Raw genomic sequence first — 22,915 nt, forward strand, 5'->3', positions numbered from 1 at the left:
AGGTGATTTGGAGACCCTGCTCTTCCGCCATCTTGCTCCTCCCCCCAACTCAAATATTTATAAGTAATAGGACAATTTTAAAAAAATCACAAAGCAATAAGAAAAAAAGATTTGGAATGAAATGATAAATACTGAAGACTGGCAAAGATGATTCAACCTACAAGTACCAGTCCCTAAAGAAAAGAACAAAACGAAGCAAAGGAATGGAGCAGATACCAAAAAATGTAATTCAAGAAAAATTTCCTGAAACTATAAAGAAACAAAACTCAAAGCTATAAATCAAAAGCATACCCCTGTGTATCTGAAAAGAGTGGCCCATGATGAGCACCATCAAGATATATTTGAGTGAAATTACTGGACTTTCAAGACAAACACTCTGTTGGGCATCTCGATCTGCGCTGCCCACTACCGTAGCCGCTAGCCACTTGTTGTGCTTGAAAAGTGGCAGGTGCAGATGGAGCTGCGCTGCACACAGGACTCTGAAGACTTAGTATGGAAATAAGAAGTAAATTGTCTTGTTAATTTATGTTGTCACATGTTGGAATGGAAACATTTTAGATACGTTGCACTAAATAAATAAATTTTTAGAAGTTTATCTCTTTTTAGTCTTTAATGTGGCTAGTAGAAGATTTAACATTGCATACGCCAGTTGTCTTTTTTGGCTTGCGTAATACTCTGTTGGACAGTGCAGATCTAGAACTCTAAGCTCCCTTCTGCATCAGGGTCCCCATTCTGCATCTAAAGGACTTCCCCGGCCGCCCAGGTGGCTCAGCGGTTTAGCGCTGCCTTCAGCCCAGGGCCTGATCCTGGAGACCTGGGGTCGAGTCCCACGTCGCGCTCCCTACATGGAGCCGGCTTCTCTCTCTCTCTCTCTCTCTCTCTCTCTCATCATGAATAAATAAATAGAATCTTAAAAAAAAAAAAAAAAAAAAAAAAAAAGGACCTCCCTGAATAGAATTTTCTTGTGAATAGTCTTTTTGAAACTTTCTCTCAGTATGCTTGGACTCTTTCTTTTTTCCTTGAATTCTTTTTTCTTCTTGCATTTCAAGGAATGCTTCTCCCCCAGAATAAGCCAGAGCACAGCACCACTTGCGTCTGTGGAGGCAGAAAGCGGTGCCTGAGTTCTGACCAACACCCCCTTGTCTGGTCCTTCCTACTCAAGAGTGAGCACAGCACCTCCGTAGGACCAGAGCCATCACTGCACTCTAGATCTCATCCTGAAGTATAGCTACTGTCTTGGGTTCCCTCTGGACACATCCCTCTCTAGCTTTTATCGTATTTTTTTTTTTTTTTAGGGCTCTCCAACTGAATTTGTCTTTGTTTTCCTTATGATTTATTGTTTCCAGATAATCAGCTTAAAGATGAGCTGCTGTGGTAATAGACGTATAAATTATCTGTATTTAAACTAGTTCTCCTTTAGGGAAAAACAGGTGATCTTCATTAAAATGATTAAATCATTGATATGTGGAAAAGAATAGGATCTCGGGGAAAATAAGTTAACCAAAACTTTCATTGGTCCGTTGAAAATTTGGAATAGCCCAGTAATTACTTGAAGGTATTTCAAGTATTACAAAAATCATCCCATTAACTTTTACATCATTTATGTATGTCCTTCAGGAGAATAAACACTGCCATTCCACATTTCCTTCTCTTGACATTAAACTTGACACTAGTTTTACATGGAACATCTTTTCTTCATAAGTAGCATCTTTCCAGTTAGTTTATAATTTAGCCACTTCACATTATCTCCCTAAATTATTACTAATTCTCAATAAAGTCTAGTAAGATCTAGTGCTTAACAAAAACATTTATTATAGTATCTGGAATTCAGAAAAATAGCTGTGTGGTTCTGCACATTTTCCTTTGTTTTCTTTAAGAGCACATTAGATTTCCTATCTTTCTTATTAGAGAACAGGAAATTTTCTGTCTTATTAATGGAAGCTATTGTGGACTGGGAGATAAGTATGTAGAACAGGGAAGATTTGGAAAGAATTATTTTCTAGCTTCATTGTTCTGTTTCTTTCAGCTCATTCATAAAAACCAAGGCTTGATGTGTATTTGGTTACATGTAGGAGAGACACTGTTACTCCTTGTCAGTGTGAACCCAGGCAGCATATTTGGCATCCTGAATGGGGAGAGTGCCTTGTTCACCCACCACTGGCTAGATGATGTTTTCCCTGTGGTGCCTAGTAGACAAGCACATCAAAGCTTCCTTGTAATTCCCATGAGTCTGTGGCATCTCTGGTTGATTGACTGGTTGATCGATCGATTGAACTGTATGTGTAACATTTCAATGATGAAATGTTATTTAGTGAAATAGAACTCAAGACCATTTCTACCAAACTGGGTTTAACCACCTCAGGAGTGACGACAGTCAAAACCTCTGGTTAATGTGCCTGTATGCTTTCTAGAATGTAAAAGTGCCACCACCTCTTTGATCACTGGCCCCATACTGTTCTGTAGCATCTGGACATTCCACCCCTCCCCATCCCTACCTTACCCCCTCCCCCTGTGTACACACAGCCATGGGAGCTTCTCTAGAGCCTTCAGTGCCTGGCCACACTGTATGTGCTCATCTGTACGTGTGGTTGTGGTGCAGGTGGTGTTCTGCATATGCAACTTCCTGTGAACATTTATCACATTAATGTTTTACCAAAAGTATTTTTAAGTGCCCGGATAAAAATGTTCAGTTCAGGCCCACAAAGATTGAGGAAAAGTGTTAGTGACAGTGGACTGGTCCCAGTTAAGCTGGGACCAGAGCACCTGCCTTTGGAGTTCCATTCTTTGGTTCTTCATAGGCCACTGTGACCACTTATGTGATCTAACCAAGGACAAAGCATAATACATATTACCTTTTTAATATATATGTTACTATTTAGTAATTTTTTCGTTCAACTTAAGTTTCGTTTCAGTGAGAGAATTAAATTGTGAGAACAGTTGTACAAAGAGTTGACGTTAAAAATGTTAAAAAAAACAAGTGACGGATTTCCAGGGAAAGTGGAGAAGATGCAGAAGAAAAATTCAGTAGCCCCTCGTTTCATCTGTGTTAGGGATTTTATTTCTACTCTGATTCCTTTATTTTATAGATGGGAAAAGTTATACCTGCAGAAGATAAATGACTTCCCTGAGTTTGATTTAGTGGAAATTATAATCCAGGCTTCCTGACTCTATGTTAAATATTGTTTCTTCTTTTCTTTTTTTAAGATTTTATTTATTTGAGAAAGAGCATGAGTTGGGGGTTGGGGTGGGGATGTGGGAGAGGCAGAGGGAGAAGCAGACTCCCAGCTCAGCAGGAAGCCCAGTGCAGGACTGGACCCCAGGACCCGGGGATCATGACCGAGCTGAAGGCAAACACTCAGCCAACTGAGCCACGTAATATTGTTTCTGCTATGCTACAGTGACGTACCCTGGTTTGGAGAAAAGAGCGGTTTCATCATAGAATTTAACTGAATCTGGGATGCCTGAGTGGCTCGGTTGGTTAGGCGTCCAACTCTTGATTTTGGCTCAGGTCATGATCTCAGGGTCCTGAGATCAAGCTCCATGTTGGACTCCACACTCAGCATAGAGTCTGCTTGAGGTTCTTTCACCTGGCTCTCCTTCCACCTTTGCTCCTCCCACAAGTCATGCTTGCTTGCTCTCAAATAAATTAAATCTTTAAAAAAGAGAGAAAAGAACTCAACTGAAGCTGAAGATGAAGCTAATACCACTAACTGTGGAGAATGTCTGAGCCAGGCAACTCTTAGAAAATGTGGTGGGTCCAAATGAGAGTCTGCTTCCAAATCTGTAAGTACAGTGCATGACTCCTGGAAGAGTCTCTGCCACCACCACTACTGTATCAGCTAGCTTTGCTGTATAGTAAACCACCCCCAAACTTAGTTGCTTAAAGCAAAAATCATTTATTATAAATATTTTATAGTAGCTAATTATTAGAATCATACTATTAACAATATTTGTACTTCTGCCACTGAGCTTTCTATTGGGTCTGTGAACTCTATTATAATTAAATCCATATACTTCTTAAGTGATGCCCTAGTTTAAAATTTTAAATGTCTTTAAAAAAGAAAGAATTTCCTTATTTTCTTTAATCTTTATTTCACTTAGGAAATAGTGGTCTTTAATCACAATGTGATCTGTATTAACACAACTTTTTTCTTTTTTTTTTTTTGCTTCTGAGTCGTCAAATTAAATATTATTTTTTAAAAGCATAATATTTCATAATTACAAATAGCGTTCCTTGTGAACTCTGGACTACTGTAATGCCCTAATTATAAAAAACCTAAACTCAGGCATTTTTTTTTTAAATTATTGTCATTAGTATTACATTGAATTTTACGGATTTAAAAGTGTCTTCATGGGATTTAACTGTGTCGTTTTTAAACTAGCTGGTCACAGTGTCACGTCTGACTGTGACAGGTTTGCTTTTGTTGGTGATAGAAAATTTCTAGTTCCCAGATATCCTTTTCTGGCCTTTCATTATTGTCAAAGAAGTGTGTTTATCCACGCCCCCTTTACGTTCGATTTCTAGAGTAAATCCACCCTGCATTTGTAGTCCATGTGTCCTTTCCTTGATGGGCTGCTTTTTGCTCCTGTTAACACTTACTCTTGTGTCCCTTCTGTTTGCAGTGTCTCAGTTTGAAACTGAATTCTACATTAGTGGACTTGCACCTCTCTGTGACCAGCTGGTTGTTCTTTCCTATGTGAAGGAGGTTTCAGAAAAAACGGTAATTTTTTTTTGTAGCCCCAATACAGAGGGAAATGTGGGTTCATTATTTAGCACGATAGCCAGATCAGGTTGCCCATGAAAGGGATGTGCTGTAGTCGAGGCACAACTTCTGACCTATAAAATAAGGTCAGCAACGATTATGTATTTACCTTTCAGAAGCCCCACTCGTTGCCTGCCTTTGTTCCTTTGGCCGAGCCCAGAGGAGTCATTTTTTTCTCTCTTTTTTCCACCTCTTGGTATTTTCGTCGAAAGGAATGAAGGATTTCTTTTGCTGAAGGGCGAAGAAACTAAGCTGACACTGTGCATTAGCAGAAATGACAGCAGCAAAGTTGATCTTCCGCAACAACAGGCGCCCCTGTGGTCACAGGGAATTATGGAGAGGGCACTTCATTATTTCCTGTGGTCCAGACAGATTTGCTTACTTCCCAATGGCCGACTGATTTAGAGCAGCTTGATTTTTTTAGCTTTGAAATAGGTTGCAGTGAAGTCTCAGTTATCAATGGAAATGAGGGTATGAAATGCATGGCCAATAGAAAGCAGCAGAGAGAATCCAGATCTCGTTATCTGTGACTCTGGAGGGAAGCCTGTCTGTGTGATCTAGTGGAGACACTCGGTCTTCCTTCGCAGCCTAGATGGGCCCCATTCTCAGCCTGGCTTCACTATTAGAGTCCAGGGGTTCTGTTGGGAAGGGGGGGCAGGAGTGGGTGGCTTCAAGGCATAAACCAAGGAGAGCTTATTGTAGAGGATTTTCTCTTAGATGCTGTATATAAAAGAAATTGCAAATTGATTGTCTAGGCCATTACAGTAAGTAGGCTCTCCTTGTCTGTATCCTCTCCTTTTTTCCCCCTTTTCAATTGGCTTGGAATAAAATGGGAGGGGGGAAACCCTGGGAGCCCCGGTTTTGAAGTGGTAGCTGCTCTGAAGCATTTCTCTGAGCAAGCACGTGCAGTGGGAAGTCATCACTATAGTAACCTGAAGCTCTGGGCGCCCATGTTGCTAGGCAATGGGATGCTGTCGACTTTAAGTGAATCCTCCCAGTGACTAAAATCAATAGGGCTGGCTTCTAGCCCTGTTGCAGGACATCACTTTATTATTTTATTTATTTTTTTGAAAAGAAAGAAAAGCAGTGGCTCCTGAGGGAGTAAATACAGTGCTTTCTGATGAAGAAGGTGGGGCAGATTGAGATTGTGATTGAAAGACAGAGGAAAGAAGCAATAAAATGAAAAAAGGGAAAGCCTCATAAGCAACCGAACCAAAAAAGAAAGGAAGCAGGGAAACCTTTGATAATAAACAAGACTATCACAAAGGAGTAAAGACCAAAGAAAGGCCAACCTCACAGAGCACATTAGAAAATGGAATTGAGAAGAAAAGAAAATGGAGTATTTTCAGAGGAAGAAGTGGGAGGGTCTCAGAGATGATTCACGAATATGTGTGCCGACACATGCAGCTATTTTCTGATGCCAAAGTACACCTTAGATTATTAAACATGGAGTAAACTGATAAAATTAAGACAAAAGGAGAAAAGCAAAAGCGGGTTCAAACCTCTCCCCTCTTTTTTTCTTTTCATACAGAAGAGACAGTGTAACCACAACATTAAACCAAACCTGTCTTTATATCATGCCTCTCCTCCCCCAGAACATTCTCCCTTAGACCTGTCACATACGTGCATGTGTCTGCATGGTTGCTATCACAGTCACACACTCCTCTGTGTTGCCCAATTTTTATGAACCTTATTCTGTTCTCTCTCCATGTGGCTATGTATTCTCCTATCATTATCATTTATAGTGGTTGTGAACTATTTCATCTAGATTTATTAAGCTGTCCCCTAGTGTTTGTTTCTCTTTGATTCATTGGTAAAGCATATGTGCATCCAGAGTCACGCTAAGCATTAGGGATTAGAGACCCAGCAAGACCAAATTCTCACCCTTAGCAGGGCTGCTTGACCAATGAGCAGAGGTTGTAAAGTAATAAGATGACTCACATCACTGACAGTTTTCTTATGCATTTCAAGGAGCGGTTTATGTGACCCAAGCAAGGCGGTTTTCTTTTAATATTATTTGCTTTAAATATCTTTTCTATTCTTGCTATTCCAATTTTGCTATATTTTTGGTCACTGTCCACAGCAGTTCATTTTTAAAATATTCAAATCTTTCCATTTTTCCCCATTGTTTCAAAATTGAGACATTTTTCATTTTTCCACAGATGGGAAAAATTATACTGTATATTCACTATTTTTCCCCCTTCTACTGGTTGATTTTTTTTTTTTATAGTTGCTGTTTTATTTTTGGAATGTTTTGAAATGTGTGTGAGATGCAAAGCTAATGTAGTTACCCCTCAGTTGACCTAACAAAATGGATCTGGGTACTCTTTCAGGCCTACCATGTTCCTCAGGGAACCTGGGGTGTTGGGGAAGCACCAACTTGTCTCACGCTGCACCCCTTCATCATCTGGGTTCTCAGCACCCGTGTCACATGGCCCCAAGTCTTCCTTTGGAAAACACTCAAGTGTGTATCTTACACCTGTGTGTTGAAAGCTCAAAAACAAACTTTTAAAGTAAAACAAACTTGACTTCAAGTCTCAGATTCACGTAAGTCCACAGGTGGCAGCCTTACTATTGACTTCTGTGACTTCAACCTCAGCTGAGTTTTTGATCCCTGGATCCTTCACATGTGAGATTTGGAGCAGTCCTACTCACTGAAGGGTCATTTAAGAGCTTGGCAAGAGGGATCCCTGGGTGGTGCAGCAGTTTAGTGCCTGCCTTTGGCCCAGGGCGCGATCCTGGAGATCCGGGATCGAATCCCACGTCGGGCTCCTGGTGCATGGAGCCTGCTTCTCCCTCTGCCTGTGTCTCTGCCTCTCTCTCTCTGTGTGACTATCATAAATAAATAAAAATTAAAAAAAAAAAAAAAAAAAAAAAGCTTGGCAAGAGCAGTCCTCGTCTCATCCCCTTCTGGGTTATGGAACTCCATTGGCCCTAGGAAGACTTCTTTACCCCTTCTTTCCCGACCTAAAACTGCACTGTTCAACACTATGGTCACTAACCATATGTGGCTATCTAAGTTTTAATTAATGAAAATGAAATAAAATTAAACACTCGGGGTCTTGGTGGCTCTAGCCCCTAGTGACTCTTGCCTGTCACGCTGGGCAACACCCGTGATTGTGTTCTAGATGAAGCTCTTCAGTCTGTGTGGCTTTTCAGCATCACCAGTAAGTTCACCAGTAGTGGCAGTGGTTTAGCAGTTTGTAACATTTTTCCTCTTTCTCACGTTGGTGAGGAAGAGATTTAAGCCGGGTTGTGGAAGTGGGTGGTGGCCATACCATTGGAGCTGAGTGGCGGACAGCTGCAGGGACACAGCAGCACCTGTCCCGTTGATGTCACACAAAAAGGTCAGGAAATAACGTGCTATGATGAGGCTGTCTGTGCAGGTTAGGTTAGAAGGGCTTACATCTTCCAAAATTATGAAGCCAATGCATGCATGTATGCATGCACTTATTTATTTATTTATTCATTCATTCATTGATTCACTTACTCACAAGAGACAGCGAGAGGCAGAGACATAGGCAGAGGGAGAAGCAGGCTCCATGCAGAGAGCCCAATGTGGGACTTGCTCCTGGGACCCTGGGATCACACCCTGAGCCAAAGGCAGACACTCAACCACTGAGCCGTCCAGGCATCCTGAAGCCAATGCATTTAATGACTGACTAGAATGAATTTGTACAGTTTCTAGAAATGTAATGAGAACATGCCTGTTCCTTCTCTTTCCTCCCACCCAGGAAAGAGAATACTGTGCCAGGCCACGACTAGATATCATCCAGCCGCTCTCTGAAACTTGTGAAGAGATCTCTTCTGACGCTCTGACAGTGAGAGGCTTTCAGGAGAATGAGTGCAGAGATTATCATTTAGGTGAGAGACCAAAGCTCTGGCTCATATTATTTCTTATACTTGTGGTTTTTTTCCCTTTTATGCAATTAGCATGACCAGGAATTTAAGTTGAGGTTCTGCAAGGGTCATAGAGAATACCTGGGCACATGTCTTGTGTCAAAGCTGAGGGCATGAGGCCCAGACATATTACAGAACTAGCTTGAGTTCCCACAGCAGAAGGGTAGGGTAGGCATGGGGCCAGGACTCAGGTGAGTAGGCTCTGTGGTCTTTGTTCTTACATTTTGTATGGTGTCCTAATTAGTGTGACATTTACATGGATGCTGGGCAGCATGGTTCTGTGGTTGCCATATGACTCCCAGCTTCATAGATCTGCAAAGTGTGCTCTGGGATGGCAGAGAAGTCGTCTTTCTATTTGGGACCAAATCCCCAGAGCCTGGAAGGGAGCCTGGTAAGTACTAGGTGTTCGCTGAATATTTGCAGAGTGGGTGAGTGAATGCACTGGTCGCTGCTTAGAAATAAAGGATGAACTACTGATGTTTAGTCATGCCAGGGCATCTGTGCTAGTGTCCTCATATCCTTTAAAAATACATTGATCAAAGCGGAAGAGCCTAAGCTTTTTTTTTTTTTTTTCTTTTTTTTTTTTTAAGAAATTCTTTCCCACTTCATAAACCAATTGACATATTTTCAGAATATTTCGGTTCTCAATCTGGCCAAAGACAATGAAGAAATATTCTATAGAGTTGGAGCTTTCTTTTATATGGCCCCTAATCAACTGAGGAATGTGAGTGTATATTCTGGACTTGGCAAAAAGCAAATGTGATCCACAACTGGAAGGATCCAAGCTAGGGTTTTTGCTCAGAGCAAACTCTGCTGCACACTTGGAAACCCTTCAGAACAGGTTGTATAATTGAATTCTGCAGGAAACCCTCACGAACGGCATTGTGCATAACATGCCGAAATGATAGATTATGTCCCCAAGGCTTGGGGCATCTGTCATTTATGCTGTAAACGGCCTTGACCTTGATGAGGAGGAAACATTTATTGCCAACTATGGAGTGTAATTGTTCTGTAAAAGTAGAACAGTGCTGTAAGTGGCCATAAATTAAGTGTATATACAGAAGATGAATTCTGATACACAGCAGACTTAGAAAATCTTGATCACCTTCTCAGTCGAAGTCACAATGTTAATGTGTTAAATACAGAATTATAAACCTACATTAATTTTTTTACTTTTTTATGGTATTCCTTCCTTCCCTTCCTTTTTTCTTTCAAATAATTTTACTTGTAAATATTTTTTAAAGCACTCACACCTTCAACCAGAGCCAAACATACTTGCTCCAAAGGTGGGCAAGTTTCCTGTTTCCTCTGGAGTTGGCTTCCCTAACCAAGTCTCTGAAACTATAGCCAGGGTTTCTGCAGCTTATGCTGTTCCTTTCTTCCCTCACCTATAGAGTACTCTGAAGGGGAATCGCTCTTTTACATCGTGAGTCCAAGAGACATCGTAGTAGCCAAGGAACGAGACCAAGATGACCACATCGACTGGCTCCTTGAAAAGAAGAAATACGAGGTGGTTTTGATTTTCCTTTCCTAAAAGTATTGACACTTCTGTAACATGGAGAGGATAAAAGGTTTCTGTAATAAGTCTTTGTGTAGGTGAATTAGAGTGCTCTAAACGAAAAATATGTAGTAGGCTAATAACTTTCCAATACTCTTTTCAGAAATTAAGAGGGGAAAAGATTACAAGGAGGTTAACTGGCTTTACTGTTCAGTGGAGGAAGACGTGGTGGTAGAAGGAGTGGGGTGGGTTAGATCCAGCCTGTCCAAGTGTTTATTTTGTGGCTTCTCAAGGAAAATAAAGTGGAGCTAGTATTTCAGAATTGTCTCCTATATTCTGGTGGTGCCATTCATTTGTGCTAATTTCATATGTAAAGTTAAGCTGTGACATTATTATTCACTGAGGATGGTTTGGACTACTTTTCTGATGGAATAATGTCCACTTCGTTGAGTCTTAAATCAGACTGATTTGAATAGAAAAATGTCCCATGATGAGCTTTTCTTTTTTAAAAACGAAAACCTTCCTGACTTTAAAAGAAGAAAAGGCAATATTATGTCCATTTGGTGAGAGAAACTCTCTGGATCGGCTTATATGCTAATTAGCTAAAAACAAACAAAAAATACTCCAACATATAAGTGGAGCTAAAAACAAACAAAAAATACTCCACTTATATGTTGCTTTAAGTTTGTGACTGCCTGAAAGGATTTGGGGGAAAAATGTTTTTCATATATAAACTGGAGTCTAGGTATTGATACAAAAAGTTTATATTTCAATTATTACCATATATTGCTTTAGATCCAGTAGTCCCTTAAATAATTCTTTATGGTTTTTAAGATTGATTTTATGTATTAATGTATGTATGTATGTATGTATGTATATATTTGAGGGTGGGAGGAGGGAGAGGGACAAGCAGACTCTACACTGAGCCCTGATGGGAGGCTCGACCTCATGACCCTGAGGTCCTGACTTGAGCCAAAACCAAGAATCAGACACTTAACCAACTGAGTCACCCAGGTGCCCCAATAACTTTTATGTTTTAAACATTTCTGTTAAAGTAATAATTACGAACTTTCCAAAATAAAAGTAAAATCAGGGATTTTTAAAATCTTAGTTGCAAATACACCTAAATGTATTTGCATATAGTACATATAGCTTAATTTTTGTATTTTATAGAAGAAACGTACCCCTTTGTCAATGTATGTCATGCAGATTTAGAATGACACATGAATTTTTTTTTTGTAGTTGGAACCAAAGAAATTTTGTTGTGTTTTGATTTGTGCCTGAAATGTGATTCCAATATCCTAATGTGGAAATGCATTCAAATGGAAATAAGAGAAGTCTTCATTTTGGTTGACTGCTTTTGTTGGAGTTTGAATGCAGTGAGGTTCATTCAACCATAACATTAAAAATGCCTGTGCTTGAGGCAAAAGCCATGGGAAAATGGGGCTTTATTTATGTAGTCCAGAACTTAAAAACATAATAAATATAGTGTTTATAACATCAATATCTTCCCCATTCTCTCTTATTTTCCCTCCCTTCTTTTCTGACTCCTTTTACCATGCTTCTGTAAATACAGGAAGCTTTGATGGCAGCCGAAATCAGCCAGAAGAACATTAAAAGACATAAGATTCTAGTAAGTATGTAATTTTACTATTTGAAGCATAATTTTACCTTTCAATAAGTTATAATGAGGCTGAAAGTAACTTGAGAAGAACAGCTCTTTCCTACCTTTTTGAGATTTTATTTCAGACTAATTCTCTAACCTGCCAGGTCAAAATATCTCATTTTATTGAATCCATTTCTGCTTGTAAACAAGAGACTTGAACACCTTCTAGGAGACAGTTTCAGGTAATTTGGAACCTGGATTGTGAAACGCACTTTAACTACAAAGCTTTCCAGTTATGTGTGGGGAAGTCTCTTTAAGTCATAGGTAAAATCACATTATTACAAAATTTATCAAAAGTAGTTTCATAAAACCAGATTGCTTCAGTGTCTGCATAGTCACAGAGTCATTTGTGTTGTGGAAACTAATCTAGGACCTCATATACATTTTCATTACATTTTGGACTCTGGAAAAAGCCCATTTCTTTGCTAACTGTGACAATGGATGTGCAGATGGAAAGCCAGAGAGAGTGTGAAGGGACCAGCGAGTCCAGCACCCTTGTTGAGAGATGCAAACTCTTTTATGGCTATTTGGGGTTGTAGCACAAATTCCTTCTGCCTATACTTTCCTCACCTTAAGCTTCTCTCAAACACCTTGTAAAAGCCTAATGCCTTGAGAGTGTACACATAAAAGAACTCAGGAACCCAAAGGAGGAGAGAGAACCAGATCATCTTTTTTTCCCTCCATTCAAAATTGTGGAGCGTAAATAAGGATTGTCTAGAAATGGAGAGGACATTCTGCCCAACAGAATAGTATACGTGACAGTGCAGAGAAGTGACACCATGTGGCCTGCTTGGTTATGTGGGGCATTTACAGAGTGTATATATGGGTAGCAAGAGCCAGATTCTGAAGGGCCATATATAATTAGGAGCTTGGCTTCATCTTGAAACCTCTACAGTTTATGCTTTCAGTACCTCACCAAATGTGCCTGTTAGAAAGATTCTCTGATGGAGAAAGGGGCCAGAGGATAGCCAGCTGAAATGGAGATCAATCAAGAATGGCTTCCTTCTTGGTAGGGAGGTGAAAGGATCAGTAAGAATGGAGAAGTGAAGACAAATGGAGGATACATCCAACCAGACTCTGCAGATTATGGTGGTTGGCTCCTCATGCATATGAGAGCAAGAAATCTAGCCTGACTTCCAGTCTTTGGTCTTGGGCTTCTGGTGGATGGTCTTGCCATTCCCTAAGAGAAAGAGAGAGAGAGACCATGCCAGGGAGAACGGGATGGAGGAATGTGGGTAGATTAATACTGGTTTTGATACATTGGGTTTGGGCCAACTCTGGGACATCCTAGTGGAGCACAGCGAAGAGATCTGGACTCAGAAAGATTCCAGAGATTTGTCCGCAAACAGGTGGAATGCATGAGTTTGAACCAATCCACACACAAGAGTAGGCATCTAGCCTCAGAAAACAGAGAACTTGAATGGAACCATTGGAAATGCCCACGTTTGAGGAATGACATGTCCAAAACAGTTTTGGAACGGCAGGGGAAGGGGAGCAGGGAGAGGAGAGCATTTCAGGGTAAGCAAACTGAAGTAGTTGAGGTGAGCAGGCCAAAGGTAAGATAAACTCAGCTAGTTGGTTGTCCGTTGGGTTTGGTAATACAGAAATGACTAGTGAATTTTCTCTGTATTATTCATTCCCAATGTGCTGTAAGGAGTGATAAGTGAGGAGATGATGGATGATGAAGTAGGGTTGCATGTTGACCATCAGGCTGGCTGTGAAGTGAAAGAGAGTAGACTGTGGCTGGAGCCACGTGGTCATAAAGAGGTCCTTGGTGATGGGGAGTATTTTGTGTGAGAGAGACACAGAACATGCTTACACAAAGGGAAGAGAGAAAACTAAGGTTGAGGAAAGAAGGACAGAGAAAGAGGATGAGTGGTGGAATAAGTTCCACAGTGGGGTGGGGGCCTGGCATGAGGACAAAGGTTGGAGATGGGCTCTGCAAAGGAGATGTTCTCTTCTCTAACCCTGGACAGAGAGACTTCAGAGATACTGTAATGTGTAGTCTGTTTGCAGAAAACTAAAGTTAGGCACCCTTTTTTTTACTCGTTAGTTTATACAGATTTGAAATAGGATTTCCTACATAGTCATTAGAGTAAAAATGTAACGAACTATGAACTATTAGTATTTTCCTGCAGCCTTGAAATTGCCAGCAGTCCTGTACATTAAGTTACACAGAGACTTTTTTTTTTTCCCCCTCCTAACACAGTGTAATTTCCTACCAGGCAGAGAGAGACATGGGCTCCTGCCATTTCCGCTGTACAGGAGGAAATCTCACACCTTTTTTGTATATAAACTAGAATGTAAAATCCAAGTTTTGTTACATAAGATAAATTTAAGCTTCTCATGAAGATGCTTTTAGTTGGAAATAATATTTCACAGGAGGAGTCTTGGGGAGATCAAACAAGAGCTCTCGTGTCTTTGGTGTAACGCGGTCCACCTGATCCTTTCAGAGCGGAGGTGGCGTCAGCGAATGGATATTACACAGAAGCCAGCCCTTGCACTGCTGTGAACCCATTTCTTCATCTGTAAACTCATGGGTGTGAATCATGTTTTTGGAGCTCATTTTCACATTAATGTTAACTTTAAGATTCAATATTTCCCTTTAATATGATCTGTCATTGTGTATTTCCTACAGCATTTTTTCAGTCTTGATATAGAGGAGACCAGTAGCTCAGAGCTTAGAGATGAAAGCACAAGAAGCAATTTTATATCTGTGACAGCATGAAATTGTTGGACCATGTTTCTAATGTTGCAGATTTCTTTTGTAGAAAATCTCCTAATCGGGAGCAGGTTAGGAGCCTTTGCCATAGGAATATAATTTTTTTGTGAATTCTAAAATTTGTGAAATAAAAATATAAGTGCATTTAAATCTGCTTAGGAAGGAAATGAGCATAATTACATACAGCACACTCAGATGTATAAAACAGGTTCTAGCCAGTAGGACCCCAGTGTTATGGCCTACTCGGGAATTGAGGCTCAACTTTTCAGTTGTTCTGGTTAATTATGAAATTCCTTCCATTTAATTTTCCTAGGATATTGGCCTGGCATATATAAACCACCTGGTGGAAAAAGGAGACTATGACATAGCAGCTCGGTAATAATGACATTTTCATGATCATTTGTTAGTATAAATAGAATTGAGAAATGTTAACAGTAACATAAGCCATTCTCTGAGGTCAACGTTTTTTTGTATCTTTCTTTCAGGGGTGATTTTTGAGTATTAATGGCTTTAACTACAGAATGGATTTATTACTTAATCCACTTATTGCCTCATTTTGACCAAAGTGAGACAATTTAATGAGAAAGAGGTAAAAAATCATGAAGAGTCTGAGAGTTTACCCTTTTTATAAGCTAACGAGTAGCACATGGGTACTAGCAGAAGACAGGAGACTCAGAGATGCAGGGTCAGAGATGCAGGCCTAACTCAGCAGTGGTAGCCAGAGTATTGGCATTTGTACCAGATCCCATAGCACCACATAGAGGGCTGTCCGGGTGATACTATAGAGGGCAGTGGTTCCTGTTCCAGGAGAGGGACCCCGAGCTTTGGGTATCTGACTCTTTTATAATGGGCAGTGAGCCTGCCTGCCTTTAACTTCAGAGGAATGAGATCTATTTACTATACTGGATGCTAAACAAACCTGCCCTATGCTCTGGAGGGGAACACTATCTGTGTCTTTCATTTCCAGAGCTGTTCCCTCCACAAGCATCCTTGAGAAGGCAGTCAGTGCCACTGCTTATAATTCAAAGAGAATTGTCTCCCAGCAAGAGGGTGGCAAATCCATGGAAGTGACCAGATTTCAGGCTTCAGGTTTGCAGGGGTCTGCATGGACAAGAACATAAATGGTGGACAAGAACATAAATGTTACATAGTGGTCGTCAGTGGTGTGTGTGTGACTGGTCCCCCCTGAAGCTTCATGATGCTTGCCTGCAGGACTAGGGGACAGCCTAGCAACATAGCCTTCACGCCTACCTTGCATCTTTTGAGATTTAGGGAAACCTGTTTCTTTGATGTGTAAATTAAGTTTTTATTCATATATAAATATTTCTCCAGATTATATACTATGATAGGACTCTACTTTTCTTAAGTCTGATTTTGGTAGTCCATTATTTAAAGCCATTTAAGAAGTGGTTTAAATTGGTACTTTGGGGTATGATGGACATTCCTTTAAGACGAGAAAGGTCCCAAAACCAGCAGCGCTCATCTGGATAGTAGAAGACTCAGAACAGGATAATCTTTGGGAAAGCCCCTAATCACAGTCTTCTGAAAGGATTCATCTTTATTTATAAGTATTTTGTAATAATTGTCATGATTTCTATCAACCTTGTGTATACAATCAAGTGGTTATCTAGTAATACCTTTACGTTCATTGGTACTTGACATAGAAATTTGTCAAAACTCTGGGATGAGAGAGTTATCTAAACCAATAGAGGAAATGTCTATTTACTCTTTTTTTTTTTTCTTTCTTTCTCCCTGGGATGTTTTTACTGCCAGCAAATGCCAGAAAATTCTTGGGAAAAATACGGCACTCTGGGAATGTGAAGTTTATAAATTTAAAGAAATTGGGCAGCTTAAGGTAAGCATAGCCTTATTTTGAACTCTGAATTTTTGTATATTGTATATTAATATTGAGATGGAAATAAAATTAAGACAATAGTAAACAGTTCTATCCCAGGAAGCATGTTAGCTAGGAAGAAAAAATATAAATCTGATTCATTTTTTATGTGTATAAAATATACACATATATACTCTACCTTCTTATATACCTCCAATTCTGTTTAGATAAAGTTTTCATATTTTTTTGTTTTTTGTTTTTTTAAAGACTTACTTATTTGAGAGAGAGAGAAGGAGCGCACAGGGGTAGTGGCAGAGGGAGAGTCTCAAGCAGGCTCCTGGCTGAGTGCAGAGCCCGACACAGGGCTCTATTCCACAGCTCCCAAGATCATGACCTGAGCTGAAACCAGGAGTCAGATGTTTAATGACTGAGCCACCCAGGTGCCTCTGAAGTTTTTATGTTCTTTTTAATGAATATGGAAAGCAGGTATAGTCTCATCCTGTAGATTATAAAATGAAGCTTTTTCTTTTAAATTTTTTTTTTAATTTATTTATGATAGAGAGAGAGAGAGAGAGGCAGAGACATAGGCAGAGGGAGAAGCAGGCTCCATGCACCGGGAGCCCGACGTGAGATTCGATCCCGGGTCTCCAGGATCGTGCCCTGGGCCAAAGGCAGGTGCTAAACTGCTGCGCCACCCAGGGATCCCTAAAATGAAGCTTTTTTCAAATGCATTGAAGAATTAATGCATTTTTCAAATACTGTTTTATTTGCTGGAAGATAAATGGAAAAATTTGACCATGTAGCTATAACAAATAATTTGATATTTCATGTTTTTACCTTTTTTTCCTTTTCAAGTTTTCATTAAATTTATGGTTAGTTACATACACTGTAATATTAATTCAGGTGTAGAATTCATGATTTACCACTTACATACAACACCCAGTGCTCATCACCACTAGTGCCCTCCTTAATCCCCATCACCTATTTAATCTATCCTTCACCTCCCTCCCCTCCAGTCACCCTCAGTTTGTTCTGTGTATAGTTAAGAGTCTGTTTTCTGGTTTGCCTCTCTCTTTTTCTTTTCCCCCTTTACATGCATATTTTGTTTCTTAAATGCCACATATGAGTGAAATCATATGGTGTTTATCTCTCTCTGGTTGACTTACATTGTTTAGCAGAATACTTTGTAGCTCTATCCATGTCATTGTGAATGGCACAATTGCATTCTTTTTTATGGCTGAGTAATAATCCATTGTATGTAAGAATACACCACATCTTCTTTATCCATTCCTCAGTCAGTGAATATTTGGGCTCTTTCCATAATTTGGCTATTGTTGATGCTGCTGCTATAAACATCATAGTGCATGTATCCCTTTGAATCAGTATTTTTGTATTCTTTGGGGAAATGCCTGGTAGTGCAATTGCTCGGTCATATGATGTTCTATTTTTAACTTTCTGAGGAACCTCCATACTGTTCTCCAGAGGGGCTGAACTAGTTTGCATTCCCAACAGTGTAAGAAGGATCCCTTTCTCCATGTCCTTGCAGACACCTGTTGTTTCCTGTGTTGTTAATTTTAGCCATTCTGATTGCTGTGAAGTGGCATCTCATTGTGGTGGTGTTTGTTTGTTTTTAAGATTTAAAAAGTTTTTTTATTCATGAGAGACATAGAGGCAGAGACATTGCAGAGGGAGAAGGAGGCTCCCTGCAGGGAGGCCAATGCGGGACTCCGTCCTTGAACTCCAAGATCATACCCTGAGCTGAAGGCAGACGCTCAACCACTGAGCCACCCAGGTGTCCTTTATTGTGGTTTTGATTTATATGTCCCTGATGATGAGTGATGGTGAGCACCTTTTTATGTGTCTGTTGGCCATCTGGATGTCTTCTTTGAAAAAAAAATGTCTATTCAGGTCTTCTGCCCATTTTTTAACTGCCCATGTTCAGTTTTATAAATTGTTTATATATTTCAGATACTGTCCTTTATCAGACATATCATTTGCAATATCTTCTCCCATTCTGAAGGATGGCCTTTAGTTTTGTTGATTGCTTCCTTTGAAGGAAACAATTTACCTTTCAACTTAATGTACAACATCCAAACTAAACAATTAAGTATACCTGTTGTTAGTTTAAAACATTTAAAATGTTTTCAATATTTATAAGCCTTTAGTGTTCAGTCTTCTCTTGGAGTCATGAATAAAATTTCCAGTTGAGCCCGGCCGGCTCAGTCAGTGAAGAGACTGCCTTTGACTGAGATCATAATCCCAGGGTCCTGGGTTCGAGCCCCATGTTGGGTTCCCTGCTCATCGAGGAGTCTGCTTGTCCCTCTCTCTCTGTCCCTCCTCCCCACCTGTGTTCTCTCTTTCTCAAATAAATAAATAAAAATCTTAGAAAAAAAAGATTTCCAGTTAGGTTGCCTGCCCTATGACTAGTGCTTTGCCCTATGGACACTTTTTGTCTTGTTTGTTGGGCTGCTCCTGGAAGATTATATCCAGTCCTGTGGCTGGGGTCAGACTGATAGCTCTGTAACCTAGACCTTTCTTTTTAATTCAGTATCTGTGCTAGAGGTGTGTGATGGCCTTTTTCCTTGTATGAACTGCTGATAACAACCACTCAGATCGTTGTGAATCCATTTCTTTCCCAAATTTGTTCCTCATCATTTCAGTCTCTATCTGGGACATCACGGTGTGCCCATTCCTCAAAGCCACCACCTGATGAGAACATCTGACTCACCTCCTCATGCTGTTTCATCTCCACTTCTCCTCAGTCTTAACGTGTCGACATCAGTGGGGCCCCTACCTCGGGGGCCACGGCCTCAACTCTTGTCTGTGCTGTTGCAGGCCTTCTGAGAGATCTGTGAACAACCTCACCCCAGAGGTAGCTGCTTAAAAAAATAAATCTGCTCTTCCCTTCTTCTCAAAGTGTAAAATCCAAATTGTTTTCACAGCAAACCCTTGCCTTTCTCCCCAGCCTTATCTCACTTCTCTGACCGCCGTCTCACAGCTCAGAGCCGCTCTGATCTCCCTGAACACAGAGCATACATTCAAGGCTCCATGCCCTCGCTCATGCTCTTCTGCCCGGGTACCCCGGCCCCATCTTTCTCTGCCTCATAGACTCCTGGCATTCATCATTTCTTACCTGCTCATCATGGCACCTTGTTAACCCTTGCTTATGTAACACTTAGCAGCCAGTGTTGCAGTTGGCTGTTTGGATGTCTGCACACTGTCCCCCTGAGGCCCTGAGCCCCTTGGGATGGTGACTCTAGTTCTCCGTCCTCAGAACAAAGTATAGCAGTCAGTACATAGTGCACTTCAGAGTTATTCAGCGTTGTTTGGAAATGTACCCCTTAACACAGCACTGAGACAGCTAAGGAATGGAAAGTGTGTATTTCCCCTTCATTTTGAACAATGATTATGAATTTTTAAAGAGTGATATATTCTATTTTAAGGAAAAAAATATGAATAGATGATCTGTAACTCCCTGACTACTTACGGTAGCTTTTATCTCTATGACATTCTCCCTCCTATTTAGATATTCATTAATTTGTCAGGAAGGACAGAGAGAAAGTTTAACTTAACTGAAGCAGTCTTTTTATTCATCATTCATACATATATACACCTCAAATGTACTTTTGAAAATATATTGTCAAATGTTATAAGAAGGTAGAGTTGCTTTGAATTTTTCTTTTCATAATAATTTTACAAAGTACTCTGCTGCCTTACATTTTAAAAGTTAAAATGGATGGTCTCCTACTTAGAGTAGTTCAGCTAATGATTTTTCAACTCTAGAGTGGTGCAAAGGCAATACAAATTCAGTAGGAATCATGCTTTGATTTTTTGTTTTTGTTTTTGTTTTTTAACACCAGACTTCAAGCTGTATTACAAACATGTAATCCTCAAAGCAACATGATACTGGCACAAAACAGACACACTGGCCTAATCACAAATTTTTGGTATTGGTTGAGACCTGATTTGTGACCCAGTATGTGGTCTGTTCTGAAGAAGGTTCCACGTGCTCTAGACAAGAAGATGCATTTTGTTGCTCTAGGATGGGATGTTCTGTATATATCTGTGAATTCATATGGTCGAGTGTCATTCAAGGACCTTGTTTCCTTGACCTTCTGCTTAGGTGATCTGTCTATTGTTGTGAGTGGGGCGTTGAAGTCCACTACTATTATTGTATTATTATAAGTGTGTTTCTTTAATTTGGTTGTTAACTGGCTGGTATAATTGACTGCTCCCAAGTTTGGAGCATAAATATTGATAATTGGTGATCTTCTTGTTGAAAAGATTGCTACTCCAGCTTTCCTTTAGGGTCCATCAGCATGTTAAATCCTATTCCATCCCCTCACGTTCAGTCTGGAGATGTGTTTGAGTCTTGTGTGTGTGTGTGTGTGTGCTTTGATTTTGGATCTTTTCCTGGGCTAGTGATACATTGGACAATGATCTGTCGAGATGCCAGGCAGAGCAGTGAGCCATAGCTCCCAGGCAGCTCAGCCACGCCAGCACCAAGGTCAGCAGCCCATACACTCCCAACCATTCTGTACCCACACAGCCATTCTCTTGTTCATTTATAGTACAGTATTCAACAAACTAAACAGATATCCAACACTTTATTCTAAAATAGGCCATGTGTTACATGATTTTGGCCAACCATTGGCTAACTTAAGTGGTATGAGCATGTGTAAGGTAGGCTTGGCCAAGCTGTGCTGTTCAGTACGACAGGGGTTTTAAATGCATTTCTGACTTAAAATATTTTATATTTCTGATGGGTCTTTCAGAATGTAACCCTGTGGTAGGATGAGGATCTGTGCTCTCATAGTTTCTGCGTAATTGTGGTATGGTTTTGTTTTGCCCCTTCTGAAATGATGTTTTTTTTTTTTTCTTTTTCTTCCTTAGGCTATTAGTCCTTACTTGCCAAGAGGAGATCCAATTCTGAAACCACTCATCTATGAAATGATCCTGCATGAATTTTTGGAAAGTGATTATGAGGTACGGCATTCAGATGTGGTCATGTTTACTTGCTCTCAATGGGAAAATGGTAAGAAATGTAGAAAAATCATACAGTGGAGCAAGCAGTTAAAAGGAAGCAGATTTGCGGTTTGTAGGTGATGGATGAAACTGAGGTGACATTCTCATGACAGCTCGTGTCTGTGTAGACAGTGAAAACCTCTAATCCATGCACATTTTGAAAAATTCCTTAATTCCTTTATAGTTTCCTATAAAACTAATTCATTTGGCTCCTTGAGAAAACCAAATAAAAAGGACAAGTGCTGTTTGGTAATTTCATACATAGAATAGCAGCTGCTATTGATGCTTGAAGCCTGAGACTCGGATCTAAGTTTGCCAGAGAAGGATTGAAGAGAAACTGGGGCGTCAGGAATGGGGGAAGGGGATTGGACGTGATCTATTAGCTTATTGATGAAGGAGAAAGGCAGGACTTACAGCACTATAAATGGTAATATCAAATTTTACAGATGAGGAAACTAAAGATTGAAGAAATTAAATAATTTGTTCACAGGCGTACATTTAAGAAACAGGTGTGCCTGGATTTGAACTTCAAGTGTTTGCATGCACCCAAAATGGATTATAATTTTTAAAGTTGGTTAATTTAACACACATTTATTCGGAAAATATTCGTGTAGTATCTACCATATTGCAGGCATGAGGTAGGCACTTAGGTATGCAGGTGTGAGTGAAATGGCATGCATTCAGCGGTAGCTCATGGTCCAAGTCACACGCAAGTGTGTAAACCAGCGGTTCTTAACAGGTTCTTAAATAGGCCCTCTGGGGACATTTGGCCATGTCTGGGGACATTTTTGGTTATCATGACTAGGTAATTCATGCTACTGACACCAGGTTAATGGATAGAGGCCAGCAGGGATGCACGAGAAATGCCCTCTCCATGACAAAGAATTATTTGTCCTCAAATGTCAACAGTACTGAGGTTGAGAAACCCTGATAGAAACAAATTACTATATAATGTACTGGTTGCTCTAGTAAAGCTGTCAATAAAGTATGTGGTTAAGACTCTGCCTCCTTCCCTCTGACCAGAGGAAAAAGATTTCTGGTGGGCAGATTTTAGGCCAGCTCTTTTCCATAGCTGTGACTGAGCCAGGAGGCTCCACAAACCAGATCTGGGACCCTGGGCTGCTGTCCTCAGCTTCTCCCACCCCTGCCTTCATAATCGTTCATCAACGTGGCACCATCTGGAACCTAACCTAGTGATAGGTGTTCACTTTCAGGGCCTCATGGGATGCTGCAGTTTGTCATCACTGTTTTGTATTTGGTGTTATGTTTTAAAGAATTTGAGGGGACTTGCAAAAAAATTAATACGTAGAGGAGGAGAGAGAATGAGGAAAGGAATCCTTAGCTTCTCAGTGCCTATTGAGCACTAAATGCCTTGTTAGGATCCTTTTTACCAGTAACGGATTCAACCTAAGGAGAGGTAATATGGCTAACACTACTACGTTTTAACTCGAGGTGAATTTTAGATCCTAAGATCTATAGGGACCTTTATGGTAGCCATTCCATACCC

The 22,915-nt window shown here is 40.3% G+C and overlaps 1 protein-coding gene across 3 annotated transcripts in view; it reads left to right on the forward strand.

The window, feature by feature from the left end:
• The window catches only part of VPS41 (VPS41 subunit of HOPS complex), a 173,266-nt gene that overhangs the window by 118,340 nt on the left and 32,011 nt on the right, over positions 1-22,915 (forward strand). For all 3 annotated transcript variants that reach the window (XM_025449198.3, XM_025449199.3, XM_049096283.1), the window contains 7 exons: positions 4,624-4,721; positions 8,498-8,627; positions 10,058-10,173; positions 11,738-11,794; positions 14,863-14,924; positions 16,323-16,404; positions 21,277-21,369. In XM_025449198.3, the coding sequence (XP_025304983.1) occupies positions 4,624-4,721; positions 8,498-8,627; positions 10,058-10,173; positions 11,738-11,794; positions 14,863-14,924; positions 16,323-16,404; positions 21,277-21,369 (638 nt within the window). The remainder of the gene's footprint in view (positions 1-4,623; positions 4,722-8,497; positions 8,628-10,057; positions 10,174-11,737; positions 11,795-14,862; positions 14,925-16,322; positions 16,405-21,276; positions 21,370-22,915) is intronic.

Source organism: Canis lupus, chromosome 18 (assembly GCF_003254725.2).
Source record: "Canis lupus dingo isolate Sandy chromosome 18, ASM325472v2, whole genome shotgun sequence".
In the NCBI taxonomy this organism is placed as follows: domain Eukaryota; kingdom Metazoa; phylum Chordata; class Mammalia; order Carnivora; family Canidae; genus Canis; species Canis lupus.